The sequence below is a fragment of the Heteronotia binoei genome, chromosome 7 (genome assembly GCF_032191835.1).
Source record: "Heteronotia binoei isolate CCM8104 ecotype False Entrance Well chromosome 7, APGP_CSIRO_Hbin_v1, whole genome shotgun sequence".
Lineage (NCBI taxonomy): Eukaryota > Metazoa > Chordata > Lepidosauria > Squamata > Gekkonidae > Heteronotia > Heteronotia binoei.
This window is the reverse complement of record NC_083229.1, coordinates 129,543,733-129,566,460: the sequence shown is the minus strand read 5'-3', so window position 1 is coordinate 129,566,460 and position 22,728 is coordinate 129,543,733. Positions and strand designations below refer to the sequence as shown.

At 46.3% G+C, this 22,728-nt stretch overlaps 1 protein-coding gene across 1 annotated transcript in view; it reads right to left on the bottom strand.

Moving 5' to 3' along the window:
• The window catches only part of CDH12 (cadherin 12), a 1,126,549-nt gene that overhangs the window by 167,765 nt on the left and 936,056 nt on the right, over positions 1-22,728 (bottom strand). Inside the window, exon 5 of the mRNA XM_060244300.1 lies at positions 2,738-3,032. Coding sequence (XP_060100283.1) covers positions 2,738-3,032 — 295 coding nt within the window. The remainder of the gene's footprint in view (positions 1-2,737; positions 3,033-22,728) is intronic.

Here is a 22,728-nt window from a genome sequence, read left to right as displayed (position 1 = left end):
CAACAAACTGCCAATTAATGCCTTCCTTCCATTTATGGGGAGTATGGTCTGATGCTTGCAACCTGCTCTCCGTCTTCCCCACAACATAAACATATGTTCTGATTTACACACAGAGGTCAGGCTTGTGAAAATAAATGGGAAAGACTGGCACTCTCCCAAGCAATACTGTTTCCTTCAAGATTAGTCAGAGGGCATCGATGAAAAATATTCAAAGAAACCAAGTTTGGAAGAAGAAGAAAAAAAGGGGAGAGGGGAAGAATGCAATTATGGATCAATGGGAAACAGCAGGGCATGATGCATTTAAAACTGCAAACACAGGGGATATTATCAAAGATTTCAGGTTTTCACAGCTGGTAACATCATTAGGGTTTGTAGAATCTTTCGGGCTCAAGTGCCATGTTCTACTGGAGAAAGTTTTCCTTCCAGATGTTTCGTTCTCAGCTGCGGAGAACATCCTCAGTGGCGTTGCAGCCGGAGCAGGCGCTCTGACCTTCTTGGCTGCTGTGCATTGAGTGAGGCCAGGGCTGCTGGAGAGCTGCTATTTCTAGGCTGGAGAGGATGTGATGAAAGGGCAATTGGTTTGTGGATGTGCCCATTGTTTGGTGGGGCTTCCTGGAAGGGTAGTGATAAGGAAACTGCCTGTTGAATGTGACCATTGTTCTGTGTTAATTGCTGGGAGGGTTGGAAGGGGTGTGAAGATAAGGAAGATGGTTGTTGACTGTGATGATTGTTCTGTGGAATGTGCTGGTTGTTCTGAGACGTTCTGCAATTTGTAGTCTGTAGGGTGTTTTGCAGAGCTGGGTACCAAGATTGGTGGATGGAAATGCCTTCTTCCTTTCTGTTAAAATTGTGCTGGTGTTTGTAAATCTCAATAGCTTCTCTGTATTCAGGGGATATTGAAGACCAAACGTTATAGAGGGAGCAGAAAGATCAAAGAGGGAGGGACTAAGGAGGGATGCCAGCCTCCAGGTGGGACCTCGGAATCCCCCAGAATTTCGGCTCATCTCCAGGCTACAGAGATCAGTTTCCCTGGAGATGAGAGATGCTTTGAAGGGTGGAGTATGTGGCACTATACCCCACTGATGTCCCTGTCCTTTCCCGGCCCCATCCTCAAATCTCTAGGAGTTTCCATACCTGGATCTGGCAACCCTCTTTCTTCACCCTGGGTGGGAGGGGGTAATAGCAACAGCGCTGTTTTTAGTCATGTTGGTAGAACAATTTCAGTGGAAAGCCCAACTCCCCTTATAATTAAAATTGATTCCCAAATATTTAAAAAGATTTAACCTGCTCAATGGAGTTACCCTGTACTGACCGTGTAAACTTTTTCCAGGTTTTAGCAAAGACAAAAATCTTTGTTTTCCCAAAGATGCTTTAGACCAGTTTGGGAACATGAGAGCAAAACAGCATCATCTGCATATAAGACTGAAATACGGCACTGGGCAATTTTGGGGAAATGTTCATCTATTTCAAATAGAGCTGGGGCCAAATCATTTTAAACCAGGTTGAACGACGAGGGGACAAGAATGAAGTCCTGTTTGATACCTTCGCAGATCGAAATTTTAGGGGTTAGATTTCCCCAGGAGTCGAATTTAACCTGGCAGCTAGTGTTTGAATAAAGTTTTTTTGAATAAGAAATCTGGGCTCCATATTAATTCTAGATAACTTGCCCCATAGATGATCTCTTGGGATTGAGTCAGACTCCGCTTTAAGGTCTTAAAAGGCAGCAAAGAGTTTATTACGAGGTTTCCCACTGTATTTGGCAACTAAATGTGACAGTACTATACGATGTAGGTATTTGGGGTAGATATTTGTGGGTTTCCTGCATTGTACAGGGGGTTGGACTAGATGACCCTAAAGGTCCTTTCCAACTCTATGATTCTATGGTCCAGCATGCCAAAGTTCATTAGTTACTTTCTAGTCATAATTCTTTGCTAACTGCTAATGTTGCCAACTTTCTCCAGTTTGCAATTCCGACCAGGGAAGCCATTATTTGATGTATTCTGTTCATTTTTTGTACTGTTTTTATAGTAGTTCATATCTTTTGACATGCCAGTAAAGGTTGTCTGTCCGTCTGTCTGTCTGTCCCCTAATTCTCCCAAGGCACTCACGTTGGGGACATCATCATATATGAATTGGTATTATCCTTTTACTTTGTTTATCTCATTTATATTCTGCCCTCCCCATAAAGCGGGCTCAAGGTGGCTTACAAGTCATGCAATACCTTGATGCTATAGATTAAAAACAATTGGATTTCAAATTCACACCACTAAAGTCACACCACACCATTTACAGAAACAAATGGAAGCTACCACTGTGATGACCCACCAGTAGAAATCCTCTGGGCAGTGTCGTGGGATGTCAGCAGAGCTGACGGCAGGGGAGGCCAGAGGTGGAGATTTTGGACGTCCAGCGGAATTGCAGTAGATCCCGCAGGGCCCTGATCTCAGGTGGGATCTTGTTCCACCAGGCTTGGACCAGGGCCAAGAAAGCCCTGGCCCGAGTTGAGGCCAGTCGGACATCCTTCGGGTAAGGAATAACCTGAAGATGGCTGGAATGCTCTGCAGGGCTCATAGGGGAAGAGACGGACCCTGAGATATGCAAGTCCCTGACCTCTTAGGGCTTTGAAAGTTAACACTAGAACCTTGAACTGGATCTTTGCCTCAACAGTGACATGCAAATATTTAATTTCTACCAAAACTGAAAAGGGATAGAATGAGGTAAAGCAAATCTTACTTACCTACTGGAGACATTTCAGGGACACTGGCAACATAAGGCCCATCAGGGAATTTTGGCTCATTGTCATTAATGTCCTGCACTTTGATGATAAACTCTGATTCGGGTTCCAGTGGCTTCCTCGTTTCTATGTCCACTGCTTGAGCACGTAGGGTGTAGAAAGGCTTCTCTTCGCGATCAAGGCTCCTTATGGCGTGAATGTCCCCTGTCGTCTCGTCAATGGTAAACACTGTACCCGCTCCATCTCCCGATAACGTGTACTTGACGCTGCCCACTCCCTTGTCCAAGTCAGAATGAAGCTTCACGACAACAACAAAAAGAGAAAGCCAAAAGCATTAGTAGAATAATTCCTGGATGGGAAGGACTGTTAGTTTTAACAGAGACCGGACCAGTTTGGTGTAGTGGTTAAGTGTGAGGACTTTTATCTGGGAGAACTGGGTTTGATTCTCCACTTCTCCACTTACAGTTGCTGGAATAGCCTTGGGTTAGCCATAGCTATCGCAGGAGTTGGCCTTGAAAGGGCAGCTGCTGTGAGAGCTCTCTCAGCCCCAGCCACCTTGCAGGGTGTGTATTGTGGGGCAAGAGGATATAGGAGATTGTAAGCTGCTCTGAGTCTCTGATTCAGAGAGAAGGGCGGGGCATAAATCTGCTGTCTTCTTCTTCTTAACATGGAGATACTTTTTCGATGACATGGAGATACTTCAACAAGTCACTCAATGGCCAAACATGTATCACTCATTTTTGAGAGAAAGATATGGTTATTTATACTGTATGGTTCCACAGGAGTACAACCTGCCTCCTGTCTTGCTCCTACATCTGCATGAAACCAGTGGGAGAGATTGTGCAAGTGACTGGAGTGAGGTGCCACCAAGTTGTATTCCCCCCCCCCCCATCATCTTAATTAGTTTAGAGCTCTATGAAGGTTCTGAACAGAAACATTGAGAAGGCAATGAGACAGATGAAGGCCAGATGAAGCCTAATCCATACATGGTTGAAGTGCTGTCTGTCCTTGACCACTCTAGTTAAGACCTAAGGAGTTAGCCTGTCCAGGAGGTGTTTTCACTCCCCCAAAGGACTAAGTTCACAGTCTGGGAGTGCTCTGGGGCGGTTTGATGCTCAGCTCTCCTCTGTGCCACACAGCACCTTTTATCACCTTCGGCTATGTTTGCTTCTCAAAACCATGATCTGGCCATGGTGATCCATGTTACATTACTGTAATGTGCTGTTATATGGGGCTGCCTTTGAAAACTGTGAAGAAGCTTCCATTGGTCCAAAGGTGATGCCCAGGATACTAATGGAGATTGTATTGCATGTGCAGTGGTTGGACCAGACTCAATATTATGGCCTTGGACCTGCATAGCTGCGAGACTGCCTCTCCCCCTAAGCTCTACCACGACAGCTCCGCTCATCCAAGCAAGGTGTTCTGCAGGTGACAGCAGGGCTGGATTAACAATTAGGCAAAGTAGGCACTGGCCTATGGGCCCCACATCTTTAGGGGCCCCAGGCTGGCTTTCCCCACCCCCCCGGTTTCCCCCCTGCTTGCAGCCCTCCCAGCCTGCACTCAAAGTCAGCAACTGAGCCGCTTTTTGCCGGACTTGCCTGGTGTGGCTACTGCTGGCATCATCTCCAAGTTTGCCTCCCCCCCACAGCTTTGTTAAAAGGGCATTTGAGAAGGGGCCTACAGGCTACAGTGGGGGTGGCGGGGCGGGAACTCCGACTCTGAGATTATTTGAGAGGGGCCCCCCAAGATTTTGACTGCCTAGGGGCCTGCGCTGGGTGCCAGCCAGCAAACGAGCCAAGTCAACAGCTGCCCACAGACTTGCCTTTTCCTTTGTGCTCCCGCTCTGTGGGGTGGCCCGGCTGAGGAGGTCACAAAGGCTCCCATGCTCAAGTCGATGCAAAACTGAATTCTTCAAGAGGTCCCCCCTCCCCCATTCAGGGTGTGAAGATATGCATTTTTTTTTCCTTTGGAGGAATGGGCAAAACCTTCACTCTGTGTTTTAAAAGTCCCCCCACCTTTGGGGGGTTGTGGAAATGAGGGGCGCTGGAACCCTTTCATGCACTCCCATTCCCACTGTGTTTATTTGGGGAGGGAGAGAAGCTGGTTTCCCAATTGCATCAAGAAAGAGACAGTGGCTTGGTGGGGGGGGGGGCTCTTATTTATTTAATTTCAATCCAAAATGTAAATTCATTGAACCTTATAAGAATCATAAATTAATCCAGACTCGATACTTAAACATTGTGCACAGTAATGCTCTCACCAAGACCCAGAGAAAGGAGTTGTTGGCAAGAAGAAGCCTAGAACAAGAATACATTATTTTTCACATCCATAGGAACCAATGCAACTGCCAGTCAACTCTGTGATGAGTATTTGACATACAGGGTGCATTCACACTACACTAAATAATGCATTTTGCAATGGGATTTTTGCTATTGTGTAAGAATAAGGGTCAGTACACTTAACCACTATGCCGAACTGGCTCTCACCTGTATCACTTGAAGCAACTCACCTGTATCACTTGAATCGAGACAATATTCTTAAGGTCTCTCATCATAATAGTTAGATTCGAGCCCAGTTGCACCCGAGAGACCAAGAAGAGTTTCAGGGCACGGGCTTTCAAGAGAAAAAGCTCCCTTCCAGAGACGCGAGTAGGAATGGAGATTTCCGAGTCTTTTCCTATTAGCCAGGAGCTGAGTGGGGGTGTTGTACAGAATGCTAGCAAAAAATAAAAAGGTCCTGGAGCATACTGTAATCAGCTTGATTAGGGCAGAGGGGAAATGCTCGGGGGTAGGAAATTAGCATCTCTCAACGAGATAATTCACAAGTTCAGAACAATGGACCTCTCTGGGCTGCAAAGGGGCACCGGCTTCTTATCTCACTAAGGATGCTAATTTTCTGCCCCCAAGCATTTCCCCTCTGCTACAATCAAGGTGATTACAATATGCACCTTCTGACTATAAAAAGACTCGGGAATCTCCCTGCCTCCTCATGGCTGACAAGGGGCGCTTGCAAGAGCTTAGACCCGGAATCTCTTGTTGGTCTCGGAGGCACTACTGGACTCAAATCAGTTTATTATTATTACAGTCAGCGACCAGATCCATCTGACAAAAGCATTATCAGGGGTACAGATGTTCAAGTTAAGCTCCAGTTAAAATTAAAAAAAAATAGAAAATTTTAGCAAAAAAACCCTATCTATTGCATAGCAGAAAGAGAAGAAAAATATAAAATGCATAAAATAACATCTTAGCTAACCATATTTAAAATTTGAACCTGGAATCTAATCAAGAACTATATAGTTGACCTTGTGATGAAATCTTAAGTCAAGGTTCAAAAGGACAGAACTGAAATGTATTGCTCACAGAATCTAGCACAGGGGTGTCAAACATGCGGCCCCAGGGGCCGAATCACCCCAGAGGGCTCCTATCAGGCCCCCGAGCAACTGGCTGTCATCTTCTTTCTTCTCCCTCTTTCTTACTTCCTTCTGCGTAACAGCTTGCCTTGCAAGGCTTGCTCAATTGCACAGGAGCTACAGAGCAAAACCTCTGTTTTCTCCATTGGCTGAGGCTCCCCCCAGTCCTTTCTTTGGCTCTTTACAGTAGGCCCTGTAAGCTTCCTTTGCCCAGTTCCCTGGATCCTATGGGAGAAATACAAAGAAAGCATCCTTAAGACCAATGAGTGCTAACGTTTTAAGAATATTTTAAGTTTTTAATATATATATATATATATTTGTGTTTGTCTGTGTTTTTAATAAAATTTATATCTCTGCTACCTAAGCTTAAATAGGTACACATGGCCCGACCTAACATGGGTCGGCCCAACCCGACATGGCCCAGCCCCTCAAGGTCTCATTTATGTCAGATCTGGCCCACATAACAAATGAGTTCGACACCCCTGATCTAGCAGTTAGGTTGGTAATAACTGAGATTTCATCAATTAATAATTTACCTAAGCATATCTGGTCTGTCCCTACCACAAGACTGTCTGCAGGTATGTCAAACGTGTGGCCTGAGGGATGGGTCAGGCCCCTGGAGACCTCCTATCAGGCCCACGAGCATCTCGCTGTCATCTGCTTCCTTCTCTCTCTCTTGCTTCCTGCTGCATCACAGCTTGCTTTGCCAGGCTTGCTCAATCGCACAAGAGCTATAGAACAAACTCTCTGTTTTCTCCATCGGCTGACCAGCACATGAAGCAGTTTGTGTACAAACGCTTGCAATGCCCAGCCATTTCATCCCCCCCCCCGGGTCTTAGACTTCTGTAATCAAATCCCCTTAAGATTTCTGTAATCAAAAGTGGGTTTGCCACTTACTCACACACCTGAACAGCATACTCAAGGTGGCTACAGCACAGACATCGTCTCCAGATTTTGATGCAATAATTTATAGCAAGAGTTGTCAGTTATCAGAAACTGTTAAATAAACAAACTATTAAAAGAGTGCTAATCTTTTAAGCATATTTTATTTTTTTAAACAAATCATTAATTTTGTTTGTGTCCTTTATAAAATTTATAGCCCTGCTACCTGACATTACATTTTATTACATGCACAGCCCAGTCCGACAAGGTCTCATTTATGTCAGGTCCAGCCCTCACAACAAATGAGTTTGACACCATGGTCTACAAGGGAAATCGGGGCTTTTTTTGTAGCAGGAACCCCTTTACATATTAGGCCACACACCCCTGATGTAGCCAATCCTCCAAGAGCTTACAGCAGGCCCTGTAAGAAGAGCCCTGTAAGCTCCTGGAGGATTGGCTACATCAGGAGGGTGTACCCTAATATGCAAAGGAGTTCCTGCTACAAAAAAGCCCTGAGGGAAATAATCAGGCCCCGTTTGCATGAAGAAGCCCTCAAGAGGAGCCCTCCATGCAAACGCCCTCCCCCCCGCTCGACCTACCCACAGCGCGGGAAGATTGAGTGGGGCCAGATAGCCCCATTGGCATACAGCAGGGGTGGCCAATGGTAACTCTCCAGATGTTTTTGCCTACAACTCCCATCAGCCCCAGCCAGCATGGTCAATGGCTGGGGCTGATGAGAGTTGTAGGCAAAAAACATCTGGAGAGCTACCGTTGGCCACCCTTGGCTGTCTTCATCTTCATCATTGCTGTGGGTAGATCTAGCTTCATCATCATCATCACCATGCAAACACCTCCCTGACCTTCCTGCAGTGTGGGAAAGCTGAGCGGGGCCAGATCACTCAGCCCTTTCCTTCCCTAGCACCCTCGGAGGACTCTGGGGAAGGGAAACAGCACTCTTTCGGCTCTGAGGGATTGGGGGAGCTCGTCCGATCCCTCAGAGCTGAGAAAACATGAGCAGGAGGCTCAGGGACAGCGTGAGCAGGGAGGGGGCGCCTGCCTCCCCGCCCCTGCCGGGAGCTGGTGTCCTAGGCAATCGCCTAGTTTGCTGACTTCCACGTGCCGGCCCTGTTTATAAGTGGATTCTAAAATTATCTCACCAGATCAACCCCAAATAACCTTCCACTTGGGTGCCAGATTTATTACAATTATAAAAGGAATGCCTTCCCCCTGCTTCACATCAGCTCTCTTCTTTATTTGTGGAATGAGAGGATAATAGCTCCAGCATAGGTATAATTACTCTCTCTCTCTCCCTCTCTCTCTTTTTCTTGGGTACAGTTATTTAAATAACTCCCATGTATCTGAGTGAGCCATTAAATCACGGTCTACTAGAGCACACACTTCCATTTATTTTCAAATGTATGTTTACATTGCAGATGAGAAATATCTGATTTAAATATAAGAGCTCCAATTAAAAAAAAAAAATCAGGCATATTTTGGAGGGGGGGTCTGCCTGTTTTGTGCATCATAATTATAAGGTGATTCTCTCCCAATCCCCTCATAGTGAGGTCCACATGAAACAGGAAAATTTTGTGAAAATGCCAAGATATATCCAACCACAATAATCACAAAAATGGCAAATGTGAAGAGGCAGTGTACTTAAATAGCCTTTGTTCATGATTCTCTCCCACCTTATCATAGGATAAAAAATTCAACTGAATCCACATTTAGGTTAATTTTAGCTTATTTTTGTATAGGTTTACTAAAGTGAAGTGGTTGATGGATGGGCCTTGTTTCCCAATGGGTTAAGATCTATCTATCTATCTATCTATCTATCTATCTATCTATCTATCTATCTATCTATCTATCTATCTATCTATCTATCTTTAGGGTTTGTAGAATCTTTTGGCCTCAAGTGCCGTGTTCTACTGGAGAAAGTTTTCCTTCCAGACGTTTCGTTCTCAGCTGCGGAGAACATCCTCAGTGGCGTTGCAGCCGGAGCAGGCGCTCTGACCTTCTTGGCTGCTGTGCATTGAGTGAGGCCAGAGCTGCTGGAAAGCTGCTATTTCTAGGCTGGAGGGGGTGTGGTGAGAGGGCAATTGGTTTGTGAATGTACCCATTGTTTGGTGGGGCTTCCTGGAAGGGTGGTGATGAGGAAACTGGCTGTGGAATGTGACCATTGTTCTGTGCTGATTGCTGGGAGGGTTGGAAGGGGTGTGAAGATAAGGAAGATGGTTGTTGATTGTGCTGATTGGTCTCTGGAATGTGCTGGTTGTTCTGTGACCTTCTGCAATTTGTAGTCTGTAGGGTGTTTTGCAGAGCTGGATACCAAGAATGGTGGATGGAAATGCCTTCTCCCTTTCTGTTAAAGTTGTGCTGGTGTTTGTAAATCTCAATAGCTTCTCTGTTCAGGCGGGTGTGATAATGTGAGACCGTAGAAAGGACTTCAGTTCTTTCAAAGTGGATGACGTGGTCTCCTTCTTGAAGTGTATGTTCAGCGACAGCTGATTTTTCTGGCTGAAACAAGCGACAGTGTCTCTTGTGTTCGGTGAGGCAGGTGTTGATACTGCGTTGGGTAGTGCCAACATAGACTGCACCACAGGAGCAGGGTATTTTGTAGACTCCAGGGGTTGAAAGTGGATCTCTCATATCTTTGGCAGAGCGCAGCATGTGGCGGATCTGTTGTGTGGGCTTGAAGACTGTGTCCACACCCGCCTCACCGAACACAAGAGACACTGTCGCTTGTTTCAGCCAGAAAAATCAGCTGTCGCCCTCCCACCACACCCCCTCCAGCCTAGAAATAGCAGCTCTCCAGAAGCCCTGGCCTCACTCAATGCACAGCAGCCAAGAAGGTCAGAGCGCCTGCTCCAGCTGCGACACCACTGAGGATGTTCTCCGCAGCTGAGAACGAAACGTCTGGAAGAAAAACTTTCTCCAGTAGAACACAGCACTTGAGCCTGAAAGATTCTACAAACCCTAATGATGACGCCAGCCGTGAAAACCTGAAATCTTTGATATCTATCTATCTATCTATCTATCTATCTATCTATCTATCTATCTGTCTGTCTGTCTGTCTGTCTGTCTGTCTGTCTGTCTGTCTGTCTGTCTGTCTGTCTGTCTGTCTGTCTGTCTGTCTGTCTGTCTGTCTGTCCTATCTATCTATCTATCTATCTATCTATCTATCTATCTATCTATCTATCTATCTATCTATCTATCCATCCACCCACCCATCATCTATCTATCTATCTATCTATCTATCTATCTATCTATCTATCTATCTATCTATCTATCTATCTATCTATCTATCTATCTATCCATCCACCCACCCATCATCTATCTATCTATCTATCTATCTATCTATCTATCTATCTATCTATCTATCTATCTATCCCTTCCTGATATGAATATCCTTAACAAAATTAAAGTGCTGTTATCTCATTGCGGCTGGCTGAATGACCTTACAGGGCAAAGGGGTTGTTGGGGCTTGCTAGCCGGCTTGGTAGGATGTAAATACACCTGGGTTGAGAGAAGCACTGGGACACAGCTGGAAGGGCAGGGTTCACTACAGTTGCTCATACCATTAAAAGACAGTCATGAGCCAGAAGAGAGGAGGAGGAACACCAAGGAGAGAGAAGAGGAGCATCACAGGCTGGGAGGAAGTGACTCTGGGGCAGGCAAGAGTGTGCTGGTCCCAGATGACGATGCACACCCGCCTTCTCCTAAGGAGATGTGGTAGAAGCCAGGGAGGGCTCTAGGGAATGAGGCAGCTGGAAAATGGGCCCAAAGTCCCAGAAGTTGGCTGGAATAGCCAGCAGGAGTAAGGACAGCAGCAGCTCAAGAAAATCTTCCAAGCGCTAAGACAAGGGAGTAAGCTGAGTGAAGCAACAGTGTCTGGAAACACCTGGTGTCCATCCAGCAACAGTCAACTGAAGCACAGAGGCAGGAGGGAACACAAGGGGAAGAAATGTACAGCCATGAAGGTGGCAGGCACAACGGTTGAGGAGGAACCTGGGAGACAGCCCAGTTGTAATTTGACCCCAAGGGACCCTGGTCTGAGGCCACAAGTGTCAGTGCTTATAGCACAAGGAAAGACAATATACCCATCACTGTTTATGGAGAGCCTTGTACTAGGTCCCAGGCTCCATCTCTGATGTCTTGGTCAAAGAATCTTGAGCTAGGTAAGATTAGCAGTTGGGCCCTCCTCTCACCCGAAAACCTTAAGTGCAGGGCACTGCTTTGGCCAAAGTGAGCCAAAATGGATACTAGTCAGGCAGCAGCCTCAGGAAAGCAGTGTCAAGATGTGAGCAAGAGAGGCTGGCTAGCCACTACCCCTTCCTTGCCCTGCAGAGATGCGCAACTTAAAACAATGGGACACCCAGGACCTATTGATTCACTCAGAATAACCCTTTCAGCACCCAAACCTGATTTCCCCTTCACATATTACCCTTGATTAAGTGGCAATTAATCAACACTTAAATTTATTCACCTTCCTTATCACCCTTCCCACCTAGTGCCATCAAGCCTTTTCCACCTCTTTTTCCACCTCCAGTAGAACAATCAAGCTCACTGTCCTCTGGCAAAGCCGGTGATGAAATTAAGGCGGAATGCAGGTGATTGGATATATATAGAAGCAGTTCGCCGTTACATGCGCACCCAGCTTTCTGGCGCAAGATATGTTTAAAACACTGAATTGTAACACAAGGCAGACATTCTCACAGCACAGTATTCGTTAGCAAAACATCCCAACAGATAGGGCTGACCTTGAAGGACGGACAGTGTTAGAAGATTTACATACTTTCATTTTCCAAGTAGCACAGCAAGTGTTCCAGTACAGACCGTAAAAGAATAAAGCATTACAAAATGGCAAGGGATCTTGACAGAAGTGAGTCAACCAGCCACAGGGTACATTTTGCCCTATAAATATGTCACCCTGCTGCCCAACAGTATTTGTGTGTATATGTGTTCTGAGTCCCCTTCCACCCTCACTTGTGTGTGGGTCTTCTCTCTCACTTCCTCAACACTGGCTATTTTCTCTTTGACATGCTGCTTCTGTGGACCTCTTCAAGACCAGTAATTATCACCCACCCCTACAATGCTTTCCCCTCTTCTCCCTCATCTTCCTAGTTAGCTCTTGTATGTGTTTGCGGCGTGTCCCCTTCTTTTATCCTGTTTTCTTTTGTTCCATTAAAAACCTCTCCCTTAAATAACTGCTTGGTTATTTTTGAGAGTTCTCATAGGGACAGTCCCTGCTTACATAGGTGGCAATCTCAGTGACCTGCCTCTCACTCACCTCCAAGCTAATTTCCCTAAACTAAGTGAAGACTGCGTACTTTGGATAACAAGCTTCTGGCTCTTTCACACATGCACTTTAGCAATCATTTGCAATTGGATATTTCCATATTACACAGTAAAATCCACTTGTGCAGTGGATCGAAAGTGCATTACCCAGCATGTGTGAAAGGGCCACGACTCTCTGGAAAGTCAATAACCTGTTGCATGCCTAGTGTTGAGGAACATGGTTTCCTTCTAGGATGGATGGTAGAGTTCCCACATAGGCCTAAGCCCATTGACCTCTCTCTTTTTAAAACCTTAAGGCTGATATGACCCTTGGAGTCTGGTCCTTAAATGTGTAGCTTATTGCACTACCCCTGGAACATCACTGGCTGTCCTCTTTTCTTGGCTAGGCCCACTTACTTTCCCCACTTTGAAACGAACATATTCTATTGCGCCATGGATTCTCCTCTCCCCCTCCGCCCACAGATGTCTCCAGATATTGCTCTATTACACCAAAGCCTCATTTCGACAGAATTGAATTCCACAGCAGTAAAAGACAGAAGCGTGTCAGCCAGCTGTACCTGTCTACTTCTAATCTCGCTCTCTGACAGAGCTCCAGATGAATTTCAGTTTTGGGGGTGCGCAGGACACACAGAGAAGCAGTTGCGCAGAGGGTGGAATTGTAGCTCTCTGCCCTCCGAGACATCTGGTTGGTGGCAAGATTATTGCTGACATTCCCCGAACCAGCTCAGATGGCATGCGGAGGGGGAAGGGGGGAAAAGTCAGATGCCAGAAAAAGCGAAAGCATCTGCCAGACTTTCTCAAGAGTTTGTTCTCAACTTATTTATTTATTTCTATTTGAAACCTCCAACTTTAGACCTAAAGCATCTGCAAAATCACGCGGTTGCTGTTTTGTTTCCAATTGACATAGTACAGCACCACAGATTTTGGAGAACAGACCTTTACCTTGGCTTACTCCAAGCTGGAAGGTACATTTGTGGTATACAGGGCTTCTTTTGTAGCAGGAACTCCTTTGCATATTAGACCACACACCCCTAATGTAGCTGTTAGTACATAATAATAATAATAATAATAATAATAATAATAATAATAATAATAATAATAATAATAATAATAATAATAATAATAATAATAATATTTTATTTTTATCCCGCCCTCCCCACCTCGGCAGGCTCAGGGCGGCTGACAACATTTCATAAAAACATACAATAATAATCAAACAGTTAAATTTAACAATATAAAACATTATAAGACATTAAACTTAACAATTTTAAAAACCAGTCAATACAATTGATACAATTAATAACTTCATCTGCCAGTACTGATGGAAATTGACGCTAGTTCTGCTAGTACCAGCAGTGCGGTATAGATCTTTAAACCGCATTTGGCGGATCCTTGATTTACAGTCCTCTCTAGCAGTCCGAATGTGCAAGTACAGGGCCTACTCCAGGAGGATTGGCTATATCAGGGGTATATGGCCTATGTACAGGGCAAGTACAGGGCCTACTCCAGGAGGATTGGCTATATCAGGGGTATATGGCCTAAAATGCAAAGGAGCTCCTGCTACCAAAAAAAAAATACAAACAAGCTTGGTGGTATATATACGCATTGCACCTAAACATTGATTGATTAGGCCTCCCCTCCCTTCAGAAAAAGAGCCCCATGGCGCAGAGTGTTAAAGCTGCAGTACTGCAGTTCTAAGCTGTGCTCACGACCTGAGTTCGATCCCCGTTGGAAGCTGGGTTTTCAGGTAGCCGGCTTGAGGTTGACTCAGCCTTCCATCCTTCCGAGGTCAATCAAATGAGTCCCCAGCTTGCTGGGGGAAAAGTGTTGATGACTGGGGAAGGCAATGGCAAACCACCCTGTAAAACGTCTGCCGTAAAAACGTTGTGAAAGCAACGTCACCCCAGAGTCGGAAACGACTGTTGCTTGCACAGGGGCCCTTTCCTTTCCTTCCCTTCAGAAAATCTTGGGAAGTGTAATTCTAGCACAAAATTAGAGGTGTTTGACTGAACTCTCACCACATGCACCAAACTAAATTTTCAAGGATTCTTTGCAGAAACTCGGAATGGACAAACTCCTTAAAAAAACAAAATAAACATGGAATAGTCGTGGATATGTACCTTCTTATTTCCCTCACAGCATAGCAATTGATTTGTACTCTCAGCTCTTCCCTTGCTGTTTATTTATTCAGCTTTGCAACACCTTGCCCCATTCTCCCCTAAAAAAAATTAGGAACTAACAGGAAACCAAAACCTTAAAAGAAGAAGAAAAGAAGAAGACAGCACGTCCAGCATTTGAGATTTGCAACCAACATCAAAACTGGAATGCTGAGCAGGAAGCTTCAGTTATTGTCGCTCTTCTGCCCAACCTCAAGGGATTTCCCCCCCCCCCCCATAACCACTCCTTCCTCCACTCAGCTTACATACATTCGATGATGGAATGCCAATCTTGAGAGCAGACAGGTTCATCCACACGCAAGGCAAGGGGTTATACATAATTGGGGAGATTCCCCAGGTTTGCAGTGGGGGGAGTGTTTTTGTCAAGTACACACTTCTTGACCCCAGTTGCCTGACGAACCATGAAAGTGTTTAGGAAGGCACAAAATGTTGATAGCCGTTGAGCACCAGTTTAGTAAGGAAAAAGAATGGTCAAGAGGTGAAATTAGCGGGCAGCAGCCCCTGAGAACTTAGAACCCTTGAGGAGGAGAGATTTGTGCACTTGGACAGGCTGAAATAATGGTTTCACCCACAGAACTTTGCAGCTGAAGGAGGATTTGAACACAGCTTTTTCCAGTTCTCCAACTATTATATGTTCTTGACATATCCCAAGTACTCTTTTCTATCCAATTGAGCCCTGGAAAACCCACTGAGCCCTGGGAAACTGAGCCTCCCCTTTTCAAAAAGCACGCAAGCATCGTCACTTCCATTTTAAAGATGCTCACAAGTCGTTGGTGCATCTATCCTTATAAAAATGGTAACATTTTCAATCGTTGCCAGCAGGGCTTCTTTGGTTGAGAAAGCCCAGCAGGAACTCATTTGCATATTAGTCCACACCCCCTGGTGCCAAGCCAGCCAGAAATGTGTTCCTGTGCATTTCTGCTAAAAAAAAAAAAAAAAGCCTTGACTGCCAACTTGAAACAATTGCTTTGAGTTCCATGACAATTTCTTCTGACAGAACAAAAGAGAAGCCATGTTGGATCACCTCAGTGGCCTATCCAGTCCAACACTGCATCACCCAATGGCCAAAAAACCACGGGCATCAGGAGGCTCACCAGCAGGGCCAGAACCCCAGAAGAGTTGCCTCCAAACACCAAGAGCATCACTGTATAGTGATCCTCCTATACTTTGTGCCTGATAGCCACTGATGGACCTCTGCTCCGTATGTCTATTGAAACCCCTCTTAATGCTATCTATGCTTGTATTCCCCACTGCTTCCAAAGAAGAGAGTTCCACCAGCAGGACTTCCTCATCTGGCTGGCCAAAGATGCTAAAAACAACAAAAAAAGGGTTCTTTTCTTCTGTTCCGAGTAAGAAAAAGAGCAAGGACACGGTAGGCCCATTGCGAGGGCAGGAAAGTGAGATTGTAACAGGTAATGAAGAGAGGGCGAAACTGCTCAATTCCTACTTTTCCTCAGTCTTCTCTTCTGAGGGGAACGGTGCTCAACATGGCAAAAACAGAACATATAAGGAGGGTATGAAGTTCCAACCTAGGATCAGCATAGGGGTAGTACATAAACACCTCGTTTCTTTAAATGAAACTAAGTCCTCAGGGACAGATGAATGGCATCCAAGGGTTCTAAAAAAGCTTGCGGATGTAATTTCAGAGCCTCTGGCTATTATTTTTGAGAATTCTTGGAGAACGGGAGAAGTGCCGGAAGACAGGAGGCGGGCAAATGTTGTCCCCATCTTCAAGGAGGAGAAAAAAGAGGATCCGGGTAACTACCGACCTGTCAGCTTGACATCTATACCTGGAAAAGTTTTAGAACAAATCATCAAACAGTCGGTCCTGAAACATTTAGAAAGAATGGATGTGATTACTAAGAGCCAGCATGGTTTTCTCAAGAACAGTTCATCTCAGACAAACCTGATCTCTTTTTTTGAGAAAGTGACTACCTTGCTGGATCGGGGGAATGGTGTAGACATCGTTTATCTTGATTTCAGTAAGGCTTTTGATAAAGTTCCACATACTATCCTTGTTGACAAGTTGGTAAAATGTGGTTTGGATCCTGTTACCATTAGGTGGATCTGTCACTGGTTGACAGATCGCATCCAAAGAGTGCTTGTGAATGGTTCCTCATCCTCTTGGAGAAGAGTGACAAGTGGAGTGCATCAAGGATCTGTCCTGGGACCTGTTTCGTTCAACATCTTTATCAGTTATTTGGATGGAATGGAATGCTTATTAAATTTGCCGATGATACTAAATTGGGAGGGGCTGCAAATACAGTAGAAGACAGAAAGAGGATACAGGATAACCTTGACAGGCTGGAAAACTGGGCTAAAATCAATAAAATGAATTTTAACAGAGATAAACATAAAGTTCTGCATTTAGGTAGGAAAAATCCAATGCATGGTTATAGGATGGGGGAGACTTGTCTTAGCAGTAGCATGTGCGAAAAGGATCTAGGGGGTCTTAGTGGATCATATGCTGAACATGAGCCAACAGTGTGAAGCGGTGGCTAAAAAGGCAAATGCAATTATGGGCTGTATCAACAGAAGTATAGCGTCCAGATCACGTGATGTGATGGTATCGCTATACTCTGCTCTGGTAAGACCTCACCTGGAGTATTGTGTTCAGTTTTGGGCATCACATTTTAAGAAGGATATAGACAAGCTGGAATAGGTCCAGAGGAGGGCGACAAAGATGGTGAGGGGTCTGGAGACCAAGTCCTATGAGGAAAGGTTGAAGGAGCTGGAGATGTTTAACCTGGAGAGGAGGCGACTGAGAGGTGATAGGATCACCATCTTCAAGGACTTGAAGGGCTGTTATATAGAGGATGATGTGGAATTGTTTTCTGTGGCCCCAGAAGGTAGGACCAGAACCAATGGGTTCAAATTAAATCAAAAGGATTTCCGGCTCAACATTAGGAGGAACTTCCTGACCGTTAGAGTGATTCCTCAGTGGAACAGACTTCCTTGGGAGGTGGTGGGCTCTCCTTCCTTGGAGATTTTTAAACAGAGGCTAGATGTCCATCTGACAGCAATGAAGATCCTGCGAATTTAGGGGGAGGTGTTTGTGAGTTTCCTGCCTTGTGCAGGGGGTTGGACTAGATGACCCTGAAGGTCCCTGCCAACTCTATGATTCTATGACCTCCTCACTCCCCTGCCAGCCCCAGAAGATCCTCAGACTGTTCCCTGGGTAACAGGAGGTCACAAGGAACAGCACAAAGAAGGAGATATATCCATGAGCTTCTAAGAGAATAAAAGGAAAGGAAGGAGATGGGGGCAATCAGCAAAACACTGTCTTCCTCCTGTTAGTGGAAACTTTCCATTGGAGCCAACACATCATGGTGCATTGGGCATAAAAGATTCTTCCAAAATCAAATAGTACACGCCTTAGAGGAAATGAGAAACTATTGAATGAGGTTATAGACCTTCTTGTCAACCTTTGGTGCTTCTGCATATTTGAAAAGGGAAAGTGGCGACTTGCCCACGCATACCCTTTGCAGCTGATGCAGCCGGGGTGCATTGAGATGCTGCATGAATTTGCACAATTTTGTTTCACAAATCTAGCCTTCCTTGTTACAGAATCTGTGTTACTATTGTGAGGCATATGGTCTGCTATTAGCACAGAGTCCTCTGTGCAGGGCAGAATTGTCGATGAGCATAGCATCGTCTCCTTGCTGACAGCACAGATTAAAAACTAGGTGACCCATTAGTGAATTTGCACGAGAATACAGGTGTGGGGTGGAAACTGTACTTTCAGCGGCTCCCTCATGCAGGGTTTAAAAAAAACCCTGTAATCTATCAAGTAAAACTGCTGATCGTGAAAGGAATGTTATTCTGTAGGAAATGCACATATTTATAATGCTATCCAGTGCTGGAGAGATTTACAGCTTGATTTCCATTCTACTAATATGATGAGATTCCTAAATGCATGCAATAATCTAGCTCTGTCTAACAGACACTGCTTATGATAGCTTCCCCATTTTTTCCCCTCCCCATTGCAATAATTTCACTCAGAAGACGGACGGAATTGAAAATGGATGTCAGTCCGTGAGTTTCCACTGGATTTCGCAAATCCCCATTCAGTTCAAAAACAGCATCCAAGCGATGCACATGAGCTTTGCATAAGTCTCATTTTAAGAAGACGGGGTGTTTTAAATAATATTATTATTAGTTTGTGGTTTTGTAACAGAAATTATGTTAAATAACAGTTCACCACCCTTCCAAAAAAGGGCACAGAATATTAAACGATGTTGACTTAATAAGAAGCTAGTAACAATTTGATACATTGGGGTTAATGCTTCCTTGTGTGGGTGATTTCCAAAGGACGCAGTAGAGCCTTGCCTCCTTCTCTTTTAGGGTTGCCAATCCCCAGGTGGAGGCAGGGGATTCCCCGTTTTGGAAGCCCTCCCCGCGCTTCAGGGTCATCAGGAAGCGGGGGGAGGGGAGAGAAATGTCTTCTGGGGACTCCATTATTCCCTATGGAGAGTTATTCCAATAGGAAATAATGGAGAATTGATCTGCGGGTATCTGGGGCTCTGGGGGGTTTAGCTAGAGGCACCAAGTTTTCACTATAGCATCCAGTGCATCTCCCCAAAATTCATAAAGATAGGACCAGGGGATCCAGTTCTTTGAGCCCCAAAAGAAGGTGCCCCTATCCTTCATAATTTCCCATGGAAGACATTCAAAAAGGTGTGCCGTCCCTTTAAATGTGATGGCCAGAACTCCCTTTGGAGTTCAATTATGCTTGTCACACCCTTGTTCCTGGCTCCACCCCCAATGTCTCCTGGCTCCACCCCAATGTCTCCTGGCCCCACCCCCAATGTCTCCTGGCCCCACCCTCAACGTCTCCTGGCCCCACCCCTAAAGTCCCCAGATGTTTCTTGAATTGGAATTGGCAAGGGCACAAGTTGTGGAGGACATGGCAAGCCTGCCCCCGTCTCCCCTGTGGCCACACAGCCCTCCTTCCATACGCAATGCTTTGCTCCTGCTGTTGCCAGGCTGAGGCACCCAGCAGCAGACTTACATTGTGGTGCAGGAGCTCCTCGGTGACCAGGGCCGGATTAACAATTAGGCCAAGTAGGCATTGGCTTGTGGGCCCCCAAGCCTTTAGAGGCCCTGGCCAGCTCCCCCCCCCTCCGCAAATCAGGTTTCTCCCTGTTTGCAACCCTCCCAGCCTGCACCTGCAGCCAGCAACTGAGCCGCTCTTTGCCCGGCTTGCCTGTTGCAGCTGTGCTGGCATCCCTTTCAAGTTTGCCTCTCCCCCACAACTTTGTCCAAGGGGCTTTCTAGAAGGTGCCTGCAGGCTGCAGTGGGGGCCGCAGGCAGTGGGGCAGACACTCGGAGATAACCTGTGAGGAAGCCCCTGAGATTTTGACTGCCTCGGGGCCTCCACAGGGTTTAAGCCGGCACTGCTGGTGACGCGGTGACATCACTGCTGATGTGGTGAGGTTGCTTCCAGCATGATCTGGAAGCGACAACATCATGGAGGGGTGAGGCTGCAGCATTCACTCCAGTTCTAGGGTTCGTTTTGTAGAAAAGGAGGTGGTGGCGCTCATTAGTAGAGCTCATTAGCATATCCCCCCAGCCAAAAGCAACCCAATGCAAGAAAGGAGAGCCCCAGGCAAGAGAGGCCTGCTTGGGCTGGCTAGAGATCCAGCCAGCCCAAGCAGGCCTTGCTCACCTGGGGCTCTCCTGGGCCGCTGCCCCAACTCAAAAGGCCAGCAAGTCACCTGCCACCCAAAATCACTTAAGAAGTGGAAAAAGGGTGGTGTGGGCTTCTCCAGGGGTTCATGAGGGCTGCTGGGGGTGTGGCAAAGCTCCTGGTGTCTGGCTGGCTGCCTGCTCTCCTAATCCAGAGATTGTTATGCAGCTGCACCTACTATTCAATGGACAGGGTAGGTGGAGAGGAGGAGGGGGAGCCATCAGAAAGGTTCAGGAGCTGTGGTCCTGTGAACTCTTGCTGAATCTGAGGCCTGGGTTTAACTATAACATTTTAGGCAGCTGTTATAGTGCTGCTTCCTAGTACGATGTTACTTCCTGGTCATACTGGAACTGACATCATTCCATCGGTGCACCACTGAATAAAGCACGATGCTTGAAGCACCAATTAAGAAAAAACAATTCCATATCTATGCATTTCCTATTCAGGTTTCTTAAGCTGAAATTAAATCAAATTGGGTTGAAATTAAATCAAAAGAGTTTCCAACGGGTTGAAATTAAATCAAGAGTTTTCGGTTCAACATGAGGGAGAACTGCCTGGCGGTTAGAGCGGTTCCTCAGTGGAACAGGCTTCCTCGGGAGGTGGTGGGCTCTGCTTCCTTAGAGGTTTTCCAACAGAGGCTAGATGGCCATCTGACAGCAATGAAGATCCTATGAATTTAGGAGGAGGTGTCTGTGAGTTTCCTGCATTGTGCAGGGGGTGGACTAGATGACCCCGGAGGTCCCTTCCAGCTCTATGATTCTAGGACACAATTCTGAGTCAATGAAGCACCCTCATATTTCCTTTACATAATTGTATCGTCTCTCTCTCTCTCTCTGCACAGCAGCAAGCTACTTCATAGGAACAAATGAGTTCACCAAAGGAGTCCTCAGAAATCGGAATGGCTTTGTGTGAAAGCCAAGCGTCTCATACGATCACCCTGACAATCTTCTCGTAATTCAAAGCGAGCGAGCAGCATTTCAAGTCGCCTTGTCTCCGGGCAGGGCTAGCCAAACAGCTGCTGTTGATGCCTGCTCACCACCTCCTGGCTGCCTAGGACTAGGTACACTTCCAAGACATCGCTGGGCGGGTCATGCATTGGTCTGGCCCTGCCCGGCCACCTGCTCAGTTAAAGCACCTGGCAGCGTTCGCCATACTGATGGAAACATTCTCAGCGCAAATCGTAATGCGACCCCATGATGGCGTCGCGATCCCTTTGAGCACTGCGACGCCACCAATGCACGCATGCCCCAGAGCACATCAGGACCTTGTTACGAAACAGCAAACTGAAAACAGGAAGCAACCATGCACCATTTCCAAAATTAGCTCTAACATTTCTCCAGGTTAGAGTGGATGGCTCATGGAGGGCAGGGCAGGGGACATCCAGGGGAGCATAATGGAAAGGAATATGGAACATCATGTTGTCCCCAACAGCAGGGGTTGTTTTGTAGAAACATCAGTGGTGGAGCTCCTCACCATAACTCATTAGCATATACCTAGGATTGCCAAGTCCAATTAAAGAAAAATCTGGGGACTTTGGGGGCGGAGCCAGGAGACTTTGGGGATGGAGCCAGGAGACATTGGGGGTGGAGCCAGGAACAAGGGTGTGACAAGCATAATTGAACCACAAAGGGAGTTCTGGCCATCACATTTAAAGGGACAGCACACCTTTTTAAATGCCTTCCTTCCAGAGGAAATAATGAAGGATAGGGGCACCTTCTTTTGGGGCTCATAAAATTGGACCCCCTGGTCCAATCATTTTGAAACTTGGAGGGTATTTTGGGGAGAGGCACTAGATGCTATACTAAAACTTTGGTGCCTCTACCTCAAAAAATAGCCCCCCCCAGAGCCCCCAATACCCACAGATCAATTCCCTATTATACCCTATGGGAATCGTTCTCCATAGGAAATAATAGAGTGTCCAGTAGACATTTCCCTCCCCCCCACGCTTTCTAAAGAGGGGGGGAGGACCTCCAAAACAGGGAATCCCCTTCCCCCTCCCTCCCTCTCTCTCTCACACAAATACTTACTAGATCTTCTTCCTGCAGAACTCTACTTGCTGTGAAAACGAAAGCAAAAGAAAGGGAGGGGCCGTTCTCCATGGAAACTGTTACTGACCCTTTCCAATGAAGCCCTTCTTGTTTCCTGTTTCCTGCGCAGCCTTAAAGGCACACATTTTAAAAACTGATCAGGAGCTCTACAACTATATGATGCCTACACGCATGTTCTCCCCCCCCCCGCTTCTGGATTTTTGGAGAGCGGGGGAGCAGGCTGCAAATTCAAGGGTCCCCTGCCAGGGCCGGGGGGGGGGGGTTGGGAAGCCTACATATACAACCGCTCCCATCAGCCAAAAGAAATCTGACACAAGAAAGGAGAGCCCCAGGCAAGTGAGGCCTGCTTGGGCTGGCTAGAGATTCAGCCAGCTGAAACAGAACTTGCTCTCCTGGAGCTCTCCTTGGGTGCCCCCCCCCCCCAGTCAAAAGGCCAGTAAGCCACCTACCACCCAAAATCACATAAGGAGTGGAGAAAGGGTGGGGTGGGCTTC